General features: G+C 33.9%; 1 protein-coding gene across 9 annotated transcripts in view; it reads right to left on the minus strand.

Moving 5' to 3' along the window:
• The window catches only part of FUT8 (fucosyltransferase 8), a 95,936-nt gene that overhangs the window by 15,352 nt on the left and 54,687 nt on the right, over positions 1–25,897 (minus strand). For 6 of the 9 annotated variants that reach the window (XM_079307658.1, XM_079307657.1, XM_079307659.1 and 3 more), the window contains 4 exons: positions 24,077–24,192; positions 23,790–23,958; positions 17,682–17,796; positions 11,384–11,621 (listed from right to left, as the gene is read on the minus strand). In XM_079307658.1, the coding sequence (XP_079163784.1) occupies positions 11,384–11,621; positions 17,682–17,796; positions 23,790–23,958; positions 24,077–24,192 (638 nt within the window). The remainder of the gene's footprint in view (positions 1–11,383; positions 11,622–17,681; positions 17,797–23,789; positions 23,959–24,076; positions 24,193–25,897) is intronic. The other 3 variants (XM_079307661.1, XM_079307663.1, XM_079307662.1) reach the window with 1 other exon arrangement.

Consider the following 25,897-nt stretch of genomic DNA (forward strand, 5'->3'; position numbering starts at 1 on the left):
TCCTTAGTAACCCTGAAGGAGTAAACAACTCTGCAACAGCCATACAGGCAAGAGACAGCATTCTTACCCTACTGATCACTTTTATTTTATTTTTTTTTCAGTACTCATGAAAAGACTCCTGATAGCCAATGAGCTTGTCCTGTTTTCAACAGGCATAGTTTAAAAAAATTGTCATCTGTTTTTGGACTGCAGGATATTGTTTCATTTTACTTAAATCAATGATACAGGAAATAACCAAAACTCAGTCAGATCAATAGACAAGCACATACATTAGAAAACAATAAGTCACATCGCTCATTCACATGAATTTTCAACTGAAGATAATGAAACCAAGTCAAAATACATAATGACTTTTTAAACCACATTTCAGTTGTTAGCTATATTTTCCCTTAATTTGTAAAGTAATTGAGTTTTTTCTATTTCACAGATGTAATTTGTTAAGTAAAAGATAAGCCATAAAAGGTAATAATCCATACTAATGTTTATGTATTTTTCTTGAGTGGTAGTTTAAATCACAGCATCATCATGTCAATCAGGTTCAATTCTCTGCTCAGTGGTGGTATAATTCTGACATTTGATCACAGAATCATAGAATTATTTAGGTGGAAGATACCTTAATTATTTAGGCTAGAAGATACCTCTTAGAGTTGTTATACATAACTTACATTTCAGCAATACTTCAAGTTACTACTTCTGGTGTGATTTATTTCACAGTTGTCAAAATTTGTCACTATAATTCTATTTAAAGCTTAACTTTCATACAATTCCAGGTGCCATTTTTTAGTTTGGAATGACCTAAATAATTGTCTTCCAGAGTTCTACAACTTAATCCTGTTTTGGATTTACTTCACTGAGTAACCAAAGATTGAGTGTTTTTGCAAGAGTCATAAAGTACTGTAATATAGAAAACACTCACTCTTACCATAACAACTCTCTGCTCTGGAGGAAGGTCCTGGATTGAAACTGATTTTCATTCAGATGACCCATGCCATTTGCACCATCTAGTTCTTATTTATTACCAGTTTTTGGATATGTTCATTACTAATAAATCAGTAACAGTTTCAATTTCCAGAAGACCTACTGAATACTTTTTAGACACTGAAATGAGCTCTATGTGTTATAAAAAGCATGACTTTGCTTTGCTGCAGTATCCCAATGTGCCTTAAGCACTTTATAGCTCTCAGGATTTATATAATTTTTGAGATTTGGCAAAACCTTACTGTCTGTCTACTCTTCAAATTTACTCTAATTTAAAGCCCATTTTAAAACTTTTGCTATTTGTATCTTTCTTATCAACTTTTTTTTCTTGGAAGCCTGAAAAATTGTGGTTTGACTCAAACAGACCTTTGGAATCTTTTCATTTTAGGTACGTTTATTTCCTGCCATCTGAACATTGGCTCATACCTGTACTTGGCTGGGCATTTTCACTGGGTGTTCATTAATTTCTTACCTGAAAGGAGACTGACATTTTACCATGCAATCATTGCAATTACTTAATGTTAACTGAAAACCTGCTTGATCATTCATTCTCCTATTATTTCAAAAATCACCAGCTAATTTCAACTTTTTCAACTAGTGTTTAAAAGTATGCCAAAGATCACCATGCTAAGGACATTCCTGTCTTGTAACTGAAAATTTCAATTTAATTTCAGTTTGTCTTGCTAGAAACAGAATTGAATAAACTGATGTAAAAATGGGATAGCGTCCCTGTTTTTCTACTTCTGTAATATACTTAATAAAGCTGATATCAACTTGCAGAGACTTATCAGAGATCTACTTAACCAGGCTCTACATGAAAGACTGACTGCCAATTTGGAACCCTACCCCAGTGAACAACTCTAAATTCAACCACAGGAGATTTGTCAGAGTGCTGGGAAAGCTGTTTGATTAGCACAGGGTATGGTGAGGGGACTGTGCTGAATTCTCTCAAGGCTCCTCATTGTCCTGCTGGCTCCTGTTACATATTGCAAAGGACAGCAGGTTCAGGGTTCATCAATGTACTTCAGTGCTTTTCTTTTCACACACAGGAAAAAATGAAACCTATACAAAGTTATGGCATGTTGGGCTCTTTATGAACGGTCAACCAGTTTAGAAGAAAGTCAAGTATGCTTTTATCTTTTAAAGTAGTCAATGTAAAATACAATTCAAATATCTAAATGGCTTTTTTTCCCCAAGCTTTTGTTTTGAACAATTTTAATACAGAATTTTTGAACTTGGTTTCTGAATTATTTCTCACTGGTGTTCCACTTACTAATTTTTAAATCACCCTTTATGTAACCAAGCCTTTTAAGGCAGACAGGTGTTGAATAAACTTAGTGCAATTCTGTTTCAAAGAACCTGAAAATGCAGTCATTTTTTTCCCAGGTTTCACATGCCATATGGATAGTGTTGTCCCATTTGCCATCCCAAGAGGCTGAGTCTCAGTACCTTCAGGAGTGAGTGAACCAAAATGTTTTCAAACATGCCAACATGCCTTCTATTACTTTTCTCAATCCAACACTTCCAAGGCTTTTTTCCTGCATTCTTTCCCATCCTCTGCACAACTCTTGCAACTCCCCTCACTTGCTCTCACATCCCTTATCTCTCTGGGTTCTGTCTGTGTGTTGAAAAGTGGCATCTGTGATCAGTCACTGCCTTTCACTTCCTCGCAGGCCTGAATGACAACTTCAGTGCCTCTGCACACACACCCATTTTATCTATTTTGAGGACTTCTACAAGACCTTAACAAGAACTATTTTAGTCAAATTTGGCCAAAATTAATTCAGTATCCAGGGCTTAAACTAAATTAGGCTTAAGAAGAAAAAGAGCAGATAGAAAGGTAAAGAACAATGACAAAACCTTTGCTTTCACAAGAAATTTGTCTAAAATAAATCTGTAAAGATACTATTTATCTCCCTCCCAAAAAGTAACACTTTAATGATAGTCTTTTCTGCTTCTGCAAAAACTGTAACTTTCAGAGCTACTGAGCTACCAACATGTCATTGTAACACAAGTGACAGTCTTGCAATAATAGTTTCCCATGTTATTCCAGTTCTTTGATAATCCTACCCATATTCAAAACCATAGCATAAAGATGAACACTGCTCTTAATGTTCTAACAAGTGATGAGATTCCAGTGAATGTTTTCCCTTTCGACCTGACAGAGGCCTCAACTGAGTGTAACAATTTCTGCATTTGCAATAGCTCTGTCTCACAAAACAAAAGCCTCTAGAGCCTCCATTCTCTTTGGAGCAGCTCAGGTGAGCTGCATTATAAATACCTGTATTTCTGTTCCACTAGAAGCTTTATGTGGCAACTGTCACAGCACTTTGAGAGAACATTAAAAAGTAAAGATTTTTCCCAACTTCAATTGTTTAGATACCCAGCATGTCAGCTGGAAAGTTTACAGATGAAGAGATTGCACAAATGGACTTCACAGAACAGTCAGAAAACCATCAAACTAGGTAGGAATCAAGAAGCTTACTAGCAGTCATTCTTCCTTTTATCTTTATATATTCAAACTGCTTTTGAACAATGCCCCATTTCATCTAAACACTGATATGAAAGGGGTACCTGTTAAAGAGGAGCTCCAACTCCCTGGCTGCCAGAAACTACAATGAAATGTATTTGCAAAGGCAAATACACTTTTAGAAATGCAAAGGGGTTTTGCCACGTTACTTAAGTATAGTTATTCAAGTAAACAGGAAACAGAATTGATGTTTTAAAAGTAAGATTATACATAAGGATAGTTGAAATAACTGAGGAACATATTAAAAAGATTGTTACAGCTATATTGATGAAAAAAAAAATTTGGATTTGATTTCAAACAGTTCCACTGAAGCTTATTCTCTATTTCAGTCTAACATTAATTATTATATATTTGAAACATTAATTCTAATTAACTATTGATTCTAATTAATACTAGCTCTAAACTATTAATTCTAATTAATACTAATTCTAATTAAGTCTAACATTAATTATTATGCATTTGAAAATAGTTCCAAATACTTGCTTTGAATATCAGGTTATCTTTTATCTCTTCTGGAATGGAAAATAGCTTATTTTTATAATAATCCTTTAACAGCTTCAGAGACTTATCTCTTGCATGCATATGCTAACTGGACATACACTTGAGCCTGCAACAAGTGTGTGTAAGCATGTAAATAACAAGACAATATTTCATATCTCATGACCTAGAAGTTTCCAATAGGTGATGACAACAGAGCTTAAATTTGCAGCTGGCTGTCCAGAAATCTAGTGGAGAAGCACTCCCAGTTTAGACAAGATATTACTGTCTTTTTATAACTCCCAGTCTTGTATTGTTCTAATCTGAACATGTGGACTACTCCTCTTTCAATGAATGACTAAAAGTACCTCCATATGCAAGCCCAGAGGGAAGACAGCTCTCAAGGTATTTGTAGATAAAAGGACATTTTAGTTACCCAAAAATAAAACAGGAGAGAATAAACCTTCTATTTGAGATTGTTGTTTGAGATTCATAGCAGTGATTCATAGCACACATCACCTTAATGATGTGTCTGAAAGAAACAAGGATTCATTCTACTTCATATGGTCTACCAACATGAAAGGGGAAAAATAAGAGTGTAAACCTGCAATAATGGAAAAGATATTTTTTCTAATCTTCAGTCATAGGGGAAAATGTAATGGAAGTCTTAAGAAAAAACCAAGACAAATCACACAAATAGAGATGCTTTCTCCATAACTATTGCAATAATAAACTAATATTAATTTGCATATTATTAGAAACTTTAAACCACTCCCTTAGTTAAGGGTACTTACAAAAAAGAAAACAACCTGTTTTGTCACAGGATTTATTTAATACCAGATAAAGGAAAACATCATCCAAAGATTGCTCTACAAAATTTTAGAATAATCACATTCATGGACATGCAATACCAAAAATATGGTATCATAATAAATATTTTTTATTTTAATACATAAGATTGGTGTCATTTGAATGCTAATTTAAATTAAATGTTAAAATTAATGTGTGCTCTTCAGGTATGGGTAGGTGATCAGTGCAATAAAGGGCAGCTTTTCAAATTTCTTATCTGTTCACAACACTAGAATGAAATCAGTGGGCTGAAAGCCTGAAGATTGAGAAACTAAAATATAAAACGAAAAAAAATATTTCTGCCTTAGAAATCTTAGTATAATTTTCAGTTATTTCACATGGTGGAAAAATTTTATTCAGAACCATTTGCCCATAAGCAGTTTTTCAATATGATATTCCTGATCTAGACAGGAGATATATCTGAAGAATTAGCTGATATTTTAAGGTTTTTTTTAATTGATTCCTCAAATGAAAAAAAAGACAAAAGGAAATAAGACTTTTAGGACTTGATGAAGTTACAGAGAAATGAATGAAACACCCAGCCTTGTGCTACTGTAAAGAACTGAGAGTAGCTGCATGCTGAGAAAGAATGGCCCCCATAGTAACTGATATATTCCCCACCATCAGAGCCATAACCCACAGTGCTGGCAGTGCTCTGGGATGTCTCCCACCTGGAACTGGCAGCAGTCATTTTTAAGATGTAGGAAGGGTTTGGATGACTTGAATTCAACTCCACAGCTGCCAGTTCAGGTTACTCTTGTTTAAAGATTGCTTAAAAATAGGCAATACTACTTAACTAGAACATTGTAATGATCAGTATAATACATTAGAAAGTTACTAAAACTTGAATGCAGGTTATAATTCCCAAAAAACCTAACAATGTTTCAGTTTAGATAGAAATTTATGCAGCCAAACAACTCAGATTAACATTTCAAACTTTGCAGTTCGAGACCTAACATACTTAGTTTACCTCATGCCATCTTTTCATATTAAAAAAAAAAAAAAAAAACAACTGATTTTTTTTAATTTGAGTACAAAACACACTATTTTTCCCTATTGTGCATGTTGCAGTACAACTTTTCAAGTAAAGAACGGTTACCTTAAATAAATTCTAATAGTAAGCCAATCGGTAGCTTTTTTGCTTATTAAACAATTCTTATAAGGGTGACAGTTAAGCAAAAACCTTTTTTTACAGTTTGTAATGGACACTTTCTTTACCAATCTGCAATTTGTCTTCCATGATTTAATGCTCGTGAGGAAAGTCTGAAACTCACCACTAACCTACAGTTACTTTTGCTACTACATTTGTAGTGGGGGCATCAATCTGTTAGGAGAAAGGGAAAGTCATGCTTCAAAGTGTAATATTTCATATGAACAGCATGAGATCTGTGATCAAATATGTGATCGATTATTCCCACCACTGGAGAGAACAAAGCCAAGAATCCTTTTCCCTGCCTCTCTGCACTCTTTGGATTTCTAGGTCTTCAGCTTCAGCTTCCCCTTATCAAGAAATGTAGGGAAAGAAGCCCCTGCTATTTAGAAGTCAATTCTTTCATGGGCACATTTAGGTTACCTTCCTTCATTTCAGCACAGTTGAAGAATTCTCATAGAACATGTTTGCTAATCTGCTTATGGTCCTGCAGTTATCAACTATTATCAAACACTCAATTGCATTTTATACAGACATCAAATCTTAAATTGGCAATGACATAAAGAGAATTCACTGTATACAATCCCAATGTTTTTGTTTTTTGCATTTTTTGATAGGTAGCACAATTACATACATCAACATTTAAAGATATGTAGACATTCTTCTGATATCAGAAAATTTACTAGGCAATGGCTGTATTTAAATGAAAGTATTTCCCATTTATCTCCTACCTTGTTAAAAAATGCTACTGACATGCAGAACAACTTCCAACACTATTCTTTTACCAATAATAGATTTGATGTAATTCCTCATATAATTAGATGAGAACCAGTGGTACATTTAGACCACATAAATGGCTTAATTAGGATCAAGTTGGCTTGATTGATTATAGCACGAAAGAACACACAGATGTATGTTATGAAAACCTCCGTAAAATAAAAATTAATTTAGTTTAGTATGGCAGATTTGGGACTGCACAAGCGAATTTTGTGACACAGGTTGTAAAACAATATTAAAAATATCACTACAAAACAAAGAATTTTTTAAAAACCCATACCCACTGCAAAAACCAAAGGCAAACATTCTTCTGTATTAAAAATCCCCAAATGAAATTAAACTAGTTACAAGAACAGATAGCATCTCCTGTAATTCCAATTTCAGATGGTGTAATTTTTTTGCTTTTCTGCTTCTGGACCAGCTGCCATAACAGGGGTCAACAGCAGCAGTGAGTGTTGTTAAAAAGCAGACATCATCTCTAAGCAAAATTTTCCAGCCACAACTTTGTCTAAAAGTAGAAGTATTTCCCATATAGAAATACCTATAAAATGTGGCAGGATAAGCTTTTAAAACTTGCTTTATTTTAGAACTGAATTATGATTTTTAATCTCCTACTGTAAAGAAGATTCTTATGTCCTTGAATCAGTGTAGGTCTTTCTCAGAATCCATTCATATTTATCAATATTCATTTTGAAGGGCAAATAACACAAGTAGTGTGTCCTGCAGCCTGTCTTTGCTCTTCTTGCTATTATTCAATAACCCTCCACTTAGAAATGAATAAGAATCACACTGAGCTCTTTTAGGCTACTGCATTGCTCTGAAAACTCAGACCTACCTCATTAGAATTCCAAGGTTTTTTAAGAGTAACCACTTTCTAAGTATATTTACATGTTTACACAGACAAATGTCTTTACCTAGGGTATCTTACTAGGCACCTTGAGGACAAAAAATCTACACAATATCAGTAACTTGAACTCAAGATTAACAACTGAAAAAAGGGAAAATTCAGAGAGGTTGCTATTAGACTGTTCTCTCAAATCACTGTTCTCCAGTTTGCTTCACAGAAACGGAACTTGTTTGAATTAAAGTGTAAATAATGAAAGTCCCTATATAAAAACAATGTTAAGAATTAGAACTAGAAATGAACCCATATTTTCTGCAAGATTTTATAAATAAGAGAGGGACATGGGAGCAAAACATAATTCTCTACAATTGTATGCAAGTTAAAAGTTTTTTTAGGCCAATACTAAACATTCAGCTGATTTCCATTAAAAAAAACTACTGTCAAGGAATATCTAGTTCATGGAGTGAAAGTTTTTAATTTATTGCAATTAATTCTGTGCAACTTTTTATGGTTTCATTTTGCAAATTTTATTTAGTCTTTTTGATTACTGTTGCCAGATAGGCTTTAATAAATTAAACATTCATTTTGTGTACTCACAGTATCCTCATTCCTGAATTATACATACAAACATATTAGTTAATTCATATTTTAAGATTGTAGTTCAATTAATACTTAAAAGCTGGCACTACCAACAAATGAAGAGCTCTGCCATTTTCTCCCCCCTGGGTATCCCTTCCTCAAAAGCATTAATTCAAATCATAGTTAGAGGCAGCAAAATCAATATTCAAGGATAACTGTAGGAAACTTTGTTTCAGGTTCCCTTTTTCAAGTTATCTTTCATCTTTCTGGTTTTTAGGCTTTATGGGAAGGAGCACATACTGTTATTTAAAGCATGTATATGGCTTCGTTATCTCCACATCCCTTCATTCTCCAGTTTAAAATGCAGATATGATTTCTATAACCTGTCCTTCCTATTAATCTGTTTTCTTTTACACTTAGTTTATGATTTTTTTGGTCTAGTTATTTTATAAACCTCTTTCAATTTATTATTGGGGAATGTCACCATAACATCATAAATCATCAAATAAAAAATTATAAGAGACTCCATTTTAGCATGAAGGAATGATAACAGAACATTATGACCTAGTTAACTAATTAATTTAACGAAAGTTAATCAAAAAATTCATTATAAACATGTCTTCACAAGTTCTCTATGTTTTGCCTCTTATTACTAGCAAATCATTCATGCCTGTTATAAAAATTCCTACCTAAATTATTCATAAACAGTTTGGCCATAGATATCAAAGAAAAAACGAATTACAAGAAAGATGCAATTGCAGGCAAGATATAATTTTAGGACTAAAAAGAGCATATATACAACCATCTCTTTCAATTTTTTTCTCTAGAATGACAGTATGAATGAAACAAAGGACAAGGAAAACTTATGCCACAGTGTAAAGTAACTGTTGTTTTTACAGAAATCTGTAATAGAATTCTCAGTCATCTAAGATTTAAGACAGAAAACCTGAATTTGATTCCAGAACTACCATGGTAAACACAAAGAACAAGACATGGCATGGGCTGAGCTGGCCCTTAAATCTTCACAATTGAAAACACATTTTAGTAATCTTCTGCTATCTCACAAATATCAGCTTGCTCATTAATATTCATTCTACTTCCCAAACTCCAAAAAGAAGCTTAGCTTTTATACCTAGTTAGGAGAAGACTGGACAAACAAAATTCCAGAATTATATGTATTCTCAGTTTATATAAGCCTCTTAATTCTTTGGAGAAAGTATTATGATCTAAATTGTTTCACTGAAGATAAAGTTCAGAAACTAAAAATTGTCAAGCAGCAGCATTTAAATTAAAAAGTAAAAAGATAGATGCATAAATTTAGACAATTTTGTCATGAAGCATATTTTACTAAGTTATTATCTATTCAGGTCTGCAAATTACATGAAAACATTTCTCTTAGAGGATATATTTTTCTCAATCGTTGGCCTATTTCCATAATTTACATTGAACACTTGCGAAAATGATTCACTTGAATATTTCTGAAACATAATTTTTAAAAATTTTTAAAACCCTACACTACATAGGATAAATTATTCATTTATGAAAAATGAAAATTGATAAATGTCAGTACATTTTGATACATTTATTTTGAAAAATCTAGACAATCCCATGCTGATTTCAGAATTTGGGAGAAAAACAATTAAAGGTAAAGTTCTGAAAACAAACTGCTCCCAACCAGAGTTAAGAATTTCAGACTTATTTGTCCCTAAAAAAAAACCACGGCAATAAATAAATATATAAGTAAATTAAAATCTACATAGATTTAGGGAGAGATAAGAAGCACATGTCCTCTAGCTCTAGAATATCAAAACTCAAATTAGTGTCACTAATTATTTTAAAAATAATTTATTGCATCAGTGCTCTGCCTTCAAACTATTCATTCTTATGTAGAAACTAATTGGGAAAAAAAAAATAAAGGAAAAAAATAAACTAACACAAACTGTAGAGACCTAAAATGAAGCATTATTCGTATTTTCACCACCAACAGCCTATACTGCAGGAAATCATCATCTATTTAAATAGATTTTCATGAAAGTATCTAATCTTTTGAAGCCATGTGTGCATGAGTGCACTGCTTTCCAGCTCACTGTGCTCAAAAGTTGCTTACAAAACTGCAACAATTTGCAACTGCAAATCTAAATTCTGGAGTCACATAGAGGAGCCCAGTAAGAGTCATGTTCACATGGTAGTTTCACTTACTAACTTCACCAAACACAAATGAAACTTCACCTGGAGTTCTCAGTATCTGTTGACTATTTACAGTTGTTTTTATAAAACATCCAGCCATTTCTAAGAAACATTTTTTGCAAAAAAAAATCTCATTCAGAAAACACATCAGAATTCTCAAAGCTAAGCTTTGCAGCATCTTGAAGCTCTGAAGAACAGATGCTATTTCACTGTGCAAATGCCGTTTCAATGTGTAAACATGCAAGTTTACACACAATCTGTAAACTGGATTTTGTAAACCTGATTAAGTTAATTTCAGACCTGTAAAACTTTAATAGCTACTTTAAGATTCCATATGAACTAGTATGAAGTGCCCTAGTGAAAAGACTGAAGATGTTAACATGTTCTGGCTATCAACCACATGGAGAAAGATGTCATTTAAAACAAACATCGTTTACTTTGACACAAACAAATCCACTTGATCCTCCAAAATTATCCTGGACAAGTTGCTCAGAATGATATAAGAATGGAGCAACTTGCTGATATACAAATAAAATTATTTATTTATTGTGATTTTTTTTACAACGTGAATTTTGGTTCTGTTCAGCTTGCATTAGGAATTATTTCAACTATTTTGTTGAGGCGTGAATGACTATTGGATACCATTTGCTTTATAGCTCTATTGCTTAATATTGGCAACATCCCTTATTTTTAAAAACGTTTATTTATAGCCTCTATGTAATACTCTCTTCTCATGAAAATTACATTTATATCTAGCAGAGATCACAGCAGCAGCCTGCTGAAAAAGTATAATTTAAATCTCAAATACAAAAATTGCTATTAAAAAAACTCTGCCAATGCAGAGCTATCTCACCAAGGGATGTTTTTTCAACACAACGGGCAAGCAGGACGGAAAGGTGTCTACATACATAACTGCAGTGTGGGTATCGTGCTGCCCAGAACACGAAAGAGACACCAGATGAAGGCCCTGGCAGAGAGGCCAGGAGGAGGGCAGGGGAGGAGGCAGGCATACCTGACCAGTGGCCGGTGCTGGAGCCCGCTCTGTCGGTGCAGGTCTCGCTGACGGGGCGGAACACGGTCTCCCAGCCGCCCGTGGCGTAGCGCCAGTTCTGCGACTCCAGGATGAGCGTGCGCCGCGTGCCGTACGCGATCATGAAGCAGTACACCACGTGGTGCAGCTGGCAGCCGTAGCCACAGCCCTTGTTGATGTTGCACACCAGTTTCTTGGCTTTGCTGCAATCCTTCGGGTTCTGTAAGGATGGGAGAAAAAGGGGAGCTCAAGAGAAGGTACGCCAAAGGATTGTGTTTTTCTGAAAAAACGGCAAATGTCGTAAATCACAGAAGCCACCCTGCTATAATCCATCTCCTGTCCAAATGGATGAGTAAGCGCCAGCTCCATGAAAACTTTATGTGAATTCTTCACTGTGAACGTGAGCAGCTATTGAACATACTTCACTATCCTAATGTAAAATAGAACACACTCAAGATTTTACATTACTTTCTCATTTGTAAATCTGTCAGAATAAGCCAACATTTGGACTCCGAGTTCACATTTCATCAACGTGATTCTCAGTGTTGGAATGTTTCTCCTTTGGCATTTTCTCAGCTTTGTTAGTTCTCTTTCAATAAGCATGCACATCATCCAATAAAAGAAAATTTCCACCTGTCTACAGCGTACAGAATAAAACAAATGGTACAGAATAAAACAAATGCTTATTAAAGGACTGCTTCCCAGGCTAACTGACCACATACTAAATACAGAATGTAAAACACAGAATGCAAAACACAGACCTGAGCAGACTGATAAAGGACAGAATTTTAGTCTGCATACACTTTCCATAAAATAACATACTTCATGTCCACAAACCAGGAAAGCACAAGATAGGAGGCAAATGTCTACATTGTATGAATGCCATGTTTAAAAGCAAAAACTAATGAATATTTTTAGGTATGTGGAATTTTTAGGTATGTGGACAACACAAGATCATAATCAACAAAATTTCTTCTTTATGTAAAAGAAACTACTTTTTTTGGTACATATTCGTATTTGGATGGCTCCAGACATACTTCTAAATTCCAGACAGGTCTTTCAAAAAATCTCTAGGCTGAAAGTTTCATATAAGGTGCAAGAATACTGATATTTGAGCATCAATATAAATTCTGCTTCTTTCACATCTAAACAACTTTAAAATTTTCTATAAATTTACAACAATCAAATCAAATCTTAAAAAAACAACGACGCCTGTCTGGAGAACTGAGATCCCTACTTCAAGTGATCTTAAAGATAACCTGAGTATTTTGAGTCCTAAAGTACTTTTAAATAAAATTAATTTGTACATTCTGTTAAAAGGAGGAGACAACAATTCAGACTGGGAGGGGAGTGGGGGGAGGAGGGAAAAATAAAACATTCAAAACAAACCCAAAACTCTACAACATGTGCTATACCTTCAGCATTTCTTTTTCATTTTAAATATACCCAATTCAAAGCATAACTAAGTATGAAAGCAATAAATGAAATAAAATTTCCATTCCCAATTTTTGTTCCTCAGACCAGTACTTTTGGCATCACAAATTTAATGGAAAACATGAGACTAAACCTAACAGGTATCTTTCAAAATTGTAACAAATGTATTTCCTACAGTATTTTAGAAGAGAAAGAGGGCCTTTCTAGTATTCTGTACAAGTTCACATAGAAAGAGCTCCATGAAAAAATATCTCCTCATATCATTATTATCAGCAGTATTATATTTTCATTATTAATATTGTCATTAATATTATCATATTTTTGCTTAATTTCAGTTATTAAACTGCTCTTATCTCAACCCACAATGGGGTTTCTTTGTGGGGGTTTTTGGGGTTTTTTTCCCATTGATTCTCCTCCCTGTCCTACTAGTGAGGAGGAGGAGTGAGTGTCTGGGGATCCTTTCTTGCCAGCTTGGGTAAAGCCACAATGCTATTCTTTTTGAAAAGGATAATCTCTGGGAATTTTTAGAAAAAGCCCTTAGATTATGCTTTCTACATTTGCCATTACATCCAAATGCTTGTGTCCTCTAAAATGAAAGCATTTAATAGATGGCATATTTGAAATATTGTCAAGGTGTGCCCTTCTTACTTTCTTTCATGCAAATGCAAGCTTCATATGATAGCTTATGAACAGTATTATGGAAATCAAGCAGCAATCACATAGCTAAACATATTTGATAGTGTGACTGCTTACCAATGTTAATATAATGCACTTACTTGGGTTTTATCATTATTTGTTGACTCAACTAAAATGATATGTATTAGTATGTGACTTTAAAAGGAAGCTATTTAATGTTTTTATGACTGTGGGATTTTTTCAAATTGCTATACTCATGTAGCAAAAAGACAAAGCAGTACTTGAGCTTCAACTGTCTACTGAGAATTTTAAAAGAAAAAGGGAAGTAGAGATACTTGGATATATTGCAGTTTCAACTGGTGTTTCCAGGAAAAGATGGGAATATTACCCATTGATAAGAAAGAAAAGTTTCATTTCAGGCATCAGAATAGCTTGGGTGTTCATAACCAAAACTGCCAACCAAAGCAAGTACGGTACAAGTATTGAGCTGATGAAGGATAACAGTCAATTTCAAAGCCAATTAAGACTGACAAAAAAGTTTTCCTCCTGACACAAAGTCACAGAAAAGGATTATAAATCTCTGATTTGAATGGGTAGTACATTCTGTTCTCAACCCTAATGACACTGCTCATCACACTCCTATCTCTAGTTTAATGATCTACATAATCAAGAAAGGGATAAAAGGAACCTCCATGAATGTCAAGCCCCATAATGTAGCTGCCATACAACTGCAATAAAAACAAATAAGAAAAAATCCAAACAAAAATTAAACCCACACAAAATCCCAAACAAACAAAAAACCTACAGCTGACCAATCACACAAAACATACTTCAATATATAGAAGATTAGATCATCAAGCCATTCCAGAGTTTACACCTTTTATCTTCCTCTGAATAACTTCTATGAACAATGCAACTGAAAAAAAATAACAAATTTTCAGAATAGCAAAATGGTTAAAATTACGTATTTCTGCGGAAGAGAATACCATCTAAAATAAAAGTAGATTTTTGCAACTGTCAAGATGGATATAATGGTCTTTCATCACAAAGAATATGAACATACACTGTTGCTCCCACAAAATTCAGGGTTCCCACTGCATTCTTCTTCCAGGGCTCTTGACTGGCTTATTCACAGAATGTAGCCCAGATGGGAATAATGTCCCAAGTGCTGCCTCAGTGCCTCACCATCTTCCAGTGCTTTCAAGTGTGTACTCAACCACCAAAACACACCACAAACTGGCAAAAGTAAACCCTGCTCCTTAACATATTTTACTATATGAGAAACAACTGTGCTGTTAATGAATTTACGACAGTTCAGAGAAATGCAGTTACTACAATGAACCACAACAATTAGAGTGGGGTGGGAAAACACTCTGCTACCATTTACTAAGTAACCTCACAGTATAATGCTCACTAACATATTTTTTTATATTTTCAAAAAATATTTTATTCTTTGATGCTACACAGTCTGTTGGAGAAGAGAGTCCCACCAAAGACTTTGGAAAATTCCATTTTTTTAGAGAAATATGTCCAAAAGGATGTTTCTCATCCTAGTTATCAGAAATGTAATTCAAATCATCTTCTAGTCCCCTTCTTTTGAGATGTCATTTGCAATCCTTGCTTTTCCTACCAGCTCCCCTCAAGGATTTGGAGGCAGAAAAAACCCAAACAAAGAAATAAAAAAACCAAACAAATTATCAGAAGTTCCATCCAGCTGATGGAAGAAAATGTTCTTCTCTCCCTAGTCTGAAATAGTAGGTATTTGATTTGAGAGACAGAGATCTCAAACATACCTCAAATATTAATTCCTCCAGTTTGCACCTACCCTCCTATGACACACAAGTTTCAGTAAAACATCCCAGCATGCAGATAAACTTATTTAACACATCGTGTTCCTATAAACAACCTCACACAGATATCAGCAGTAATCACACTTTCTCAGGTAGTTATTATACCAAAACCATATAATATAATTTTGATTTTATTGATTACAGTTGTATGGGGTGCATCCCTTTGCACATACACAAAGTGCCCAGAGCCGCTTTTTTTTTGTTGTCATTTTAGCCAGAGCACTTTTATTAAAAATATGAATAAGTAATTTTAGTGTAAGGGAAAGGACTTGATAGACTTTAAGACAGAAAAATCTGCCACACATTCAATCACCAAAAATACTGCAAAGTCCAGAAAGCTCAGAAAAAAGTCTTGTGACCAACTTTCTTTTCTTTGCATACATATAAAGCCCCAACTAAACAGTATGGCAGAATATTTCTAGAATATAGCAAACTATGACTAATATAATCGATGTGTTGCTGAGCACTTAGTAACCTTTCTCACCTGATTTTATTTTTAACCTTCAAAGCTGAACAAAAAGTTTTGGGTTTTTTTAAATCAGAGGCAAAAATATTCTGCTATTGCGAGACTGCATGCTGAATCACAAACTTCCTAAAATAAACAGAACAAAAATAAGCACAAAAGAGAAGGGACAGAAAACTGCTGCCTTCATAATCATTTACTCACTTGATTACAGTACTACAGGTGTTCTTATCTGACTTCTCTTGCACATTCTCTTCAACTGTTTGATAAAACCATCTCTGAAAGTAAGGCCTTTCCCTTAAAGTCCTAGCCATTTAAATGCTGCTCCAACTATAGGGAACTAGTTATGTGTAGCCTCATTAAATCAAATTTATGGTAATGTCATCCAAATGAAGTAGCAGTCATCACTGTTCACAATCATTCAGCTAAATGACTTCCCAGGGAGATGTCCCAAAATAATGCAGCTGTCACTGTTCAACATGTACCAGAAAAAAAGCTATGCAGTACTTTCATACTTAACTAAAAAAACAATTACAAATATGTCCCATATAATTCTTTTTGGTGTCAACTTGAGGGGCAAGGGTTGCTGAACTTTTTACTTTATTTTTATTAAGTTTTATTATTAATAGAGGTATTATAAATATGTATAATTTATAACTATTTGACTGCATTACATTGGTGCATATTTGTTAAAGCAAATAACTTTGTGTTCTTTTTGATGACTTGCACAGTTGTATTACTAAATGGGACAACAAATGGATAGCAAAAGACAAGGAAAAGGTGGAGAGGTATATTATATATAAAGGTATATAGAGAGGTATAAATATATAAAAATATATATTTATCAGCATGAAAAGCAATTAGAGTATACTACTGCCAAACAGTGGTATGAAAAAATAAGGAACAGTTCTCAGAAAGGAATTGAAGAAGTACAATAAAGTAATGACTCCTGCACAACGGTTTTTTTCCTCGAAGGGGTGTCTTTTTTTGTGTAACAAGAATCAAATACACATAGCTTGGTCACAGAAGAGAAGGTTCCAACAGCTGAACTGTGAAATAATGAAATTCTGAGAAACAAATTCAGCTACTTACACAGGAGAAAAGATCAGGCATTAGGAGTGACCATACAAAACAGCTGCACACATGCCATAAAATAAACCAAGTACAAATACAACAGACTATAGTAAATATCTTTTTGATCACTACATAAATAGCTGCATGCATTCAGCTATGAAAAAAAGTCCCAACACCTTCAGATAAGTTTTATTCAAATTTTACACACACAAGCACATATATTTAAAAGGCCTAATACACTCAAAAAAATGAGCAAATGGAGAAGTCTCAAACAGTTGTTGAAACAATATAGGACCAGACAATATACTATACCAGCACTGAAATTCTGCTTCCTCATGTTTTTAAAAATGGGCTGCTAGTTCAGAAGTTTGCTACTAGGACTTCTGTATTTTTATTTTTAAGACTATGCAGACATACTTGTGCATTTTAATACTCTAAAGAAAAAAAAATTAAAAATCAACCAGGGAATCATCTTTTACAATAAAGTGAAGAATTCAAACAGGTAAGTACAGCCCAGTAAAAACCATGGATAAAAAAACCAAAAAAACCCAAAACTCACAAACATAGAAGCAAATAAAACAAATAAACCAAAATAACTAACAAAAATGCAAACCCCAATGATGGCCTTGGAATACTACCTTTCATATACACACAAAATAATGTTTGAAACAAATGTAATAATTTACTTTCTACATAATTTGTTCATGTACCAACATTCATTTTAAACCGTGATGCAATTATTTTATTGCAAGGTTTTAGCTAAGTGCTATGTATCTAAGATGAAAAAGATGTTTACTTTGATTCAAAAGCTCTATCCTCTTACCTGTAAATAAGTTATTCTTCTCTGTACCAAATCTGTTAGATCTTTGGCCTCTTTTTCTCGCCAATCTCCAGCTCCATCTGTTTGACTGAGGTAGTACAAGTCGGTCATTATTGACCTGTAAACAATGGAAAACAATCTTAACATTGCTAAATTGGAGGATTAAATTAAATCAAAGACAAATTAAAGAGATATTTCAACTGTAGCTTCAAAATCAGTTTCTTCATGCCACCTCCTACTGCACAATTCAAACAGCAGCTACGACAGACTGTGTCCTTCATCTAACAAATGTTCCATACCCATTAGCAATTCAAAATTAACTATTCTAAACAAACTCCTGGCCATGCAAGTCCATACTACAAAACATGAGTTTTGAGGAACTATCAAATACTAAACTGAGATTATCTAATACATTAAAGATTCTCTTCATAGAGTTGTAACATTTCATTGGCTAAATAAGAGAATAAAGAATTCATCATCATGAAAATAAAAATGCTGTATGATATTTATTTGTTAAGATTTGCAGATTAGTCCAAATTACTGATTTTGTCCAAACAGTACCACCCTGGAAAAGATTGTTTTTTCATCTCTGGCTTTTGGGAAGAAATAGAAAACTAGAGACAAACTATTCAAAGTATATCTAGAAATGTTAATGGTTATTCCAAAAGTAAAAGGTGGTCCAATTCAGAACCAGTTATTTCAGAGTTGGTTTCATAGATTGAGAATATTTAATATTGCTAAATATTTCTCCAAAAACAGTGCTAAAGCTGTAAATTTAAACCACTTTTATTAATACTTATGTCTGAACTTCAGATGCTGCTATTTCTTGCCTGAAATTGATGATAAACCACAAATTTGATCACTAGAAAGAGAAGCAACAGAACAAAGGCAGAGAAATTTGGGAGGTGACCAAAAAACAGTGTGAGGGTAAGACAAATACATTGCTAACAACATTTGAAGTGGTCTTGTCAAGCTGTTGGCAGCACTTGTTAGCACTGGAGGCACAAACCCAATTAGCCAAGGCTACATAAGAGAGCCCTTGTAGATAAGTGAGAGGAGCAAGCTGCATATCCCTGCTAAGAAATTATTTCCAATGACACAATATTTAAACAGTAAGCATTGAGATAAATCAAATTAGGGCAGCCCTATCTTTATCAGAAGAGTTATCAGACAAACTTTTCTTGCTAATTTAATAACTGGATTTACAGATCTGTAGCTTTATTCTCATACACTCATTTTGGTCTTTATCCCCATGCCTCTACACAAGGTAACAGAGACACTGATTGTAACATCTACTGTTGTTGTATTAAATATTTTTTCCAAATTATTCAGCAGCAGTAATCCTTACCTTCTGTCAATCAACTGGAAGAACCTTATCTACATTCTAAACTGAAACTATATAAACTGGATTTTATTCTATGAGGTAATTGAGCTTGAAGCACTCTATTGCAGCTCTGCATAAAAATTAATTTAAAGCCTCACCAGGTAACTAGTTTTAAATCAGTAACTATTAAAGACACATAATACAGTAACTTGCATACACAGTTTAGAGAATTAGAACAGAATTAATGATGGACTAGTTCTAATACAATGGATTATATACAGATAACTGAACAGATGAAGTTCAGTTAAACAGATAAAGTATGCTCCTCTTCAGACAGTTTCCCTATTTATAGAAAACACATAGGCTAGTAGGCATACTGGAAAAGGAAACCAATGCATTTTCTTGGGAGTTTAAATATATTTTTCCTCCCAGTCACGATGTAACAGGTTGGGTGTCTAAAAAAAAATATGAAGTTAAGGTTTAAACACTAAAAAATGGGGGAAAAAAATCCTCTATCATTAAAAGCAGCTGTGAAACCACATAGCATAGCCACATTTTAAACCATTTTCAAATGGTCTTTCATTAGCCTTAAATAAGTCTTTTCTGTACCTGTGATCTAAGTAATCAGTGTACTCTCCTTATACTTTATGGAAATATATTTCCATTAAATATTGAAAAAATAACTGAAAATAAAAAGTTTACCAATTATATAAAATGAATTCTGTCAGCTCTTAAGTAATTTTTCCTATTTCTACGGAAAAAAGTGTTGCCTCAATGTTATTTTTTATATTAATGCCCATGGTGATCATAACAAAGAAAAGGCAGTAGCTTAGTTATAATAAATCGACTTTATGGATGAAACAGAATTACTTTGATAATTTTTGAAGAAAGAGGAATGGTGAGAGTGTCCTTACACAGCCCCAGTGACTCACCACATTAGGTAAAGCCAGCTTTGCTCAGTAGAAACCATAAAAAGCATCAAATGATTTGCAGGAAATGTTATGAATTAATGAAAGAGTTTTCAGAGAGTATCCACAATCTTCTTTAAAAAAATACATATTTAACCCTGAAGTAAACCAGGAATTGAAAATTCACAGGTGTTACCACACAGAAATGATTATAAGGTAGAGCTGTTTTAAGACACAGTCACAGAGACCTTCTTTCTTTGATTGTCTGCTCAGAAATGTGCATTTTCTAGCTACATCTGATAGGGTTTTTTGAGTGTGACAGATCACTGTGATAACTTATTAATACAGATTTAGAAGAGACACAAATATCAAAGACCATGGTATTTCTAACTCTCTGCATGGTCATGCTCCATGCAGAGAGGGGTAAAAGCACAGGGAGTGGTGATCCCTGAGCCCAAGGCAGCTCAGTGCAGACAAAGGATGAGCCTGCACAGGGTTACAGAGGCTGCTGCAGGTGCTAAAATGGCAGCAAATTTCACACAGTGGCACTGCAGATTTTACTGCATCAAACTTGGTCTTTCACTGAGTTACTAACCAATAAAATCAACTTGTTGCTGTTGTTGCCTCATATCATAAAATAAATCTTGGAGCTGCACTTAAAAGCATTTTTCTCCTGGAAAGCAGAATGGAGGAAAAAATCTGGCTGTGTTTTATCTGTATTTGATTGCCAAAATAAAGAGGGAAGGGTGGGTGTTTTTAACAATCAGTCTAGACATTTATTCCAATCATATGAAAAAAATTTAAACCTCCTAAAAATTTTATATCAACAAATAAAAACTCAAAGGAAAATATGCAATTCAAAGCAAAAATGTGAATATTTGTCCAAACATTATGCATCAAATGTTGGCCAGTTATCACAAAATCCCTGATGACAGCTACTCCTTGGGAAAAGGAATGAAACTAACTCAGTAACAGCCACCTTGCAAACAACTTTTGTCAACACAGGAAACAACCATGACAACTAGAGGACTAATTTGCTCTTTTTTAATAACTCAATATCAAATAGTCTTTCCAATGTTAAGATGAACTAACTCTCAACAGCCCTCTTCCCTATAGCAACTTCGAGAATACAATGATGTAATTCTCAAGGAAACTCTTGTGTTTCTCAAACAGAATCAGCACTGAAATACTTGACGAAAACATATGAAAGACGAGAACTCTCCAGAAGAAAATCCACACAGCTCCCAGGGCACAGCCAACAAACAGACATTAAGGCATCCAACAAGAAGCACCATCATACGAGTAGTAAAAATTTGTTTAACATCACCAGGATTAACAAACAACTCTAATACTACAAAACTACAGAAACTAAAATTTATCATCTCTTATAAAGCAAGTCAATCTATGACACAGCAGACTTTCCTCACAAACAAAACAAAATAAATATTAGCCTCTTTCCTTACATAGCTATAGCATTTTATACCAACCTCTTTGTTTCCCCACATAAGGACAGCATGAAAAACTTCTTTAAGTACTTCTAATTAATACTAAACTTTCCAATCCAAACATTAGATTATAATATATATTAAAACTTCTGAGATATCTTTATGTATATTTATGTCCATGTATATATTTATAAAAGTAAGTAATACCAGATGCACTTGCAGTGTTTCATTTAGCTAAAATGTAACTTCATAAGACAGCAATGTAAACAAAAGAGCATTTGGCAACAGTTTAATCCCTTTTAAAGAATTCAAAAAAGTGCACGTGTATAAAAAAAAAAAAAAAAAAAAAAAAAAACAAAACAAAACAAACAAAACAGGCAATAAGTAAAAAACAAAACAACAAAAAACGTCAAAGAAAAAAAAAAAAACCACAAAAAAACCCCACCAAAACCTGTGATTTGCTCATTCCAAACTCATGCTCTGTTCCTTTCAGAGAAGTAGGCAGATGGATGGACATTGTGGAGGGAAGAAGAGTAGCTCCTTCCCTGGGGAGCCACTGTGCGTTGTGAAAGAAAAGAACACCCAGAGACAGCAGTGCATCAGATGCCAAAGGATGTGCACACAAAGAACTGGGAATTTCCCTGCAATTCACACAACAGGAGACTGAAAGATTAAAGGAAAAGAAGGAGACAGCTTGACCTCAAAGGTGCAAGAAAAAAAACTTCCTCAGGACTAGAGGCAACCAAGAAGTGCATTCTGCAACACAAGATAATTCTTCTGCTTGAAGGCAACATTGCAAATGCACCAGGAACACTGGCTGAATATCATTGAAACATTTTTGTATACTTTGAATTGCTATACTGTAAACACATGGTCTAGACTCAGTTTAATAAAATCTAGTTTATGGCTGTTTGATTTTAGCTTAAATGACCTTAGTCTTCTTTGAGGACCTCACCAGACAGGAAGGTCTACACAGATCTATTACCAAGACTAAATAAACTTCAGATTATTTTATATTTACCAACCTGACAACTGAAAGAATACTTGCATTCAACACGAAAATTCTCAGAGGAAAAAAAAGAGCAGTTGTGATTGCTCTCATCATATACAAACTTCTTTCAGTACCACAGTGAGATTCATCTCAAAAATTCCAGAGGTCTACAGGCAGTTTTATAATTCAATGCAAAGGAGTTTATGCACCTCAGAATAGGTTTCACCTCACCCTGAAGTATAGAAAGCTATAACATATTTCTGACACATAACTGTGTCCAAAATGCAGAAATTTGCAAATTAAGACTTAATGAATTAATAACCATTGGTGTAGAACAGGAAGGACTATGGAAAAGGACTCATCCTGGGAGGCAGCAACATAAAAACCTTCTGGCATCAAACACACACAACATTATTCTAGGTTTCACTGTGGTGACTGCCTCATTCTGGCTTTACAAACAGAGCAAAAACGTGCACACAAGTGACTTTGTTACCATGACAGATGTCAGAAAGTCTGGTTTTTGACTACTTGCTCAAAGATAGCAAAGATAGTTTAAAAGGTACAAAAGAATCCATGACCTAAAGTTCAAGAAGCCCAGACAAAAATAACTTCTGTGGAGAAGGAATATTTGTGAGAGGAGATAGTTATTGAAACAAACTGTCCAGGGAAGTGGAAGCTTCTCTGTTGGTTCACTGTTCAAGTGAAGATCTCTAGCCTTTTGGAAAATTCTGCTTCAGCCAAGCAGAATTACTACTTTTATTTCAGTCCAATATATAAAACTCCACTTGGCAGAGAACTAATTGGATGAAATTTAATCACCTCTTTCATAAAAATAATAACTCTCAATAATTGAATAGTCCCTTCTCACTTTCAACTCAATCAATCTGTGACAAAATGGATTTTGGAATTGTGGAATATTAAATTACAAAATTTAATGGACTATACTATTTGCCCATATTAATAATCAAATTCATATTGTCTTTATGTTTTAAACAGTGTTTGCATTATTTCTCAGGAACTGAACATGCTTATTATTTTTTCCCTTTACTATATTATTCTTTTCAAAGACTCTTGCTTTATTACTGATGTTCACACATGGAGATCACAGCTTTTTTCGGGGCATTGATTTCAGGTAGTATATTTAGTTAATGGAACTATTTTTGTATAACTGTTTACTGATAAGACACAAACTGTCATTGCAATCCTGGCGGGAACAGAGTTATAATATGCTTAAAAACAGATGTCACTGAATTTTTAACAGTTTCTGGACTAATTTAGCTCAGCATGAACAAAACTCATACAGAATATTTTAATATAATACAAAAGGTTCTCCAACAATAAGGAGGCCTGATGATTGACAACAATGAAAAACATACTTGCCATGCATCTTTGCAGAACATAATGACAGTTAAATTAAAGGTCAGAACCATCTATTGCAAGTACCTTTCCTGATGACCCAAATCAGACAGAAATTCATCAATGCGTGTCTGCAGTTCATTTCCTTCTAGAGTTTTCAACTTCTTCAGTTCACTCTGGAGGAAAAACCAAAGTTCCTTAGCCCCATTTTCAATCCTCCTTCTTAATATTTCATGGTCTTTTCCAAGGCCTTCTACTGTAGAAAAAAAAAAAAAAATTACTGAATTACTTGTTAAGAAGACAATACATCTGTGATAGGAAATATCAAAACACCAAAACTTGTTTTAGAAGTAAAAGAAAACTTATCTACCAACCATCTCCTGTCCGCTTCTTATAGTTTTCTATCTGTTCTTTGGCCTTTAGAAGTTGCTCCTCTAAAGCATGTACCTTTCCTGCAGCTGGTCCCTGATCATTGGGACCATCTGGTATCCTAGAATACAGAAAACAAAGAAATTGCATGATTTATAAATATAATTATTTCATAAATTATTTGCATTAACAATTCAGCTCTCCTGTCATTTTTATTTCATATTGTTTTACAGATAAACCTTCATCAGATTTCCTCAAAACCAGAAGAAATTAAACATTTTTGAAAAACAGGAATTCTTACAAAACAAATTTCTTACTAAAGTCCTGACAATTATTTTACTCCTTAAAATACGAGAAATGAGTTTAAAATAAGTTCATCTAAAATAAGATGTTTCTGAACAGCAACAAAAAACCACATCAATAAACATCTAGTACAGAGTATCCTTCACTTATTACTACAGTAAACCTGCAAATTAAGTTATGAACACAAAATAAACACCATTATAATCCACTTAAACGGTCAGTCAAGCTAATAAACCAAGGTTTATTTCAATTCTCAAGAGTTACAAAGTGTGATGTTTGCAATCTGCTTCCTACCATCTGATAGCAAATATGAATTATCGTTTCCATAATCAGCTCATCAAATAAAGATATTACTGTATAACTTTAAACATCAAAAAGATTACATTGAGTAGACAACCTGTTTCTGCTTTGTCCCTTGTTAGTAATTCAGATTTTTAAAAAATAATGCTGTGTATGAAACCTATATGAGAGAGGGCACTTTCTCATCACCTTCAGGTGACAGAGGCAATGACAAAGCAATGATCTCTAGCCTGGATCTCTGAAGGCAAAAAGAATCTCTTAAAAATTAATCATAGTGACATTCAATTTAGCTAGAAGAACTGCCATACTGTGTAAAATAATTGTAAAAATAGTTTTTAAAACCCCATAAATTATAAAAACCATTCTAACCTTTTCCTATTTCCAAGATATCTAAAAGGTTACACTAATTTATCAGCAAAAGAAAAAAGTAAGATTTCACCAGTTCACACTCAAATACTTTCTCATTCTTTCATTTATATTCAAGTTCTTTGTATGGAGCTAGAAGGTTTATAACTACCTAAAGTCACATTATGACTGCCTTTTTGTCTCACTTTTTTCTCTTCCTCAAGAAGAAAACCATGTTCAATTATTAATGACCACTAGGACACACAAACAAAAAGAATACAGGTTGTCACTTCATCCTTCTTAGATAAAACTTCCTCAGCAAATAAAACTGAAAGGGTCAATGTTATCTGCAAATAAAGAGCAAGCATCCCTTATCAATTTTTATCATCACAGCCCTGATCACTACTGATTTATATCCACTGCACATCTTCCTATCCTTAACTCAGAATTGCACAAAAACCAGTTTAAAAAGCAGAGGTGCCACCATTTAGTTCAATTATCTTCATTCTTCCCACATTAGCCTGTGCAATACCCTCAGCTTCAACTTGAGATATTTTAAATACATGAAGTAGAAAATTGTACCTTAGTATTTAAAATTTTATCGACTCAAAGCTATTTTTCTATCCAAGCCCCTTTAATGAATCCTACAGGTTTAATAGAACCAAAAACTGCCCAAAGTAATTGAAAGAAATACTTTAATAGAGTTGCTTATGATTAATTGATCTTGAGTTTGGATTCTTCACCAGCCTCAGCACCAGCTACATTAAAGCAACTCTAGTGATCCTTCAGAATTAAAATCTGAACTATAAGAATAATGTGTAGAGACACTGGTATTTGGTTTTATGTGTTTTATGTCATTTTGCCCTTTTCCACTTCTG

Source organism: Erithacus rubecula, assembly GCF_903797595.1.
Source record: "Erithacus rubecula genome assembly, chromosome: 6".
Taxonomy (NCBI): domain Eukaryota; kingdom Metazoa; phylum Chordata; class Aves; order Passeriformes; family Muscicapidae; genus Erithacus; species Erithacus rubecula.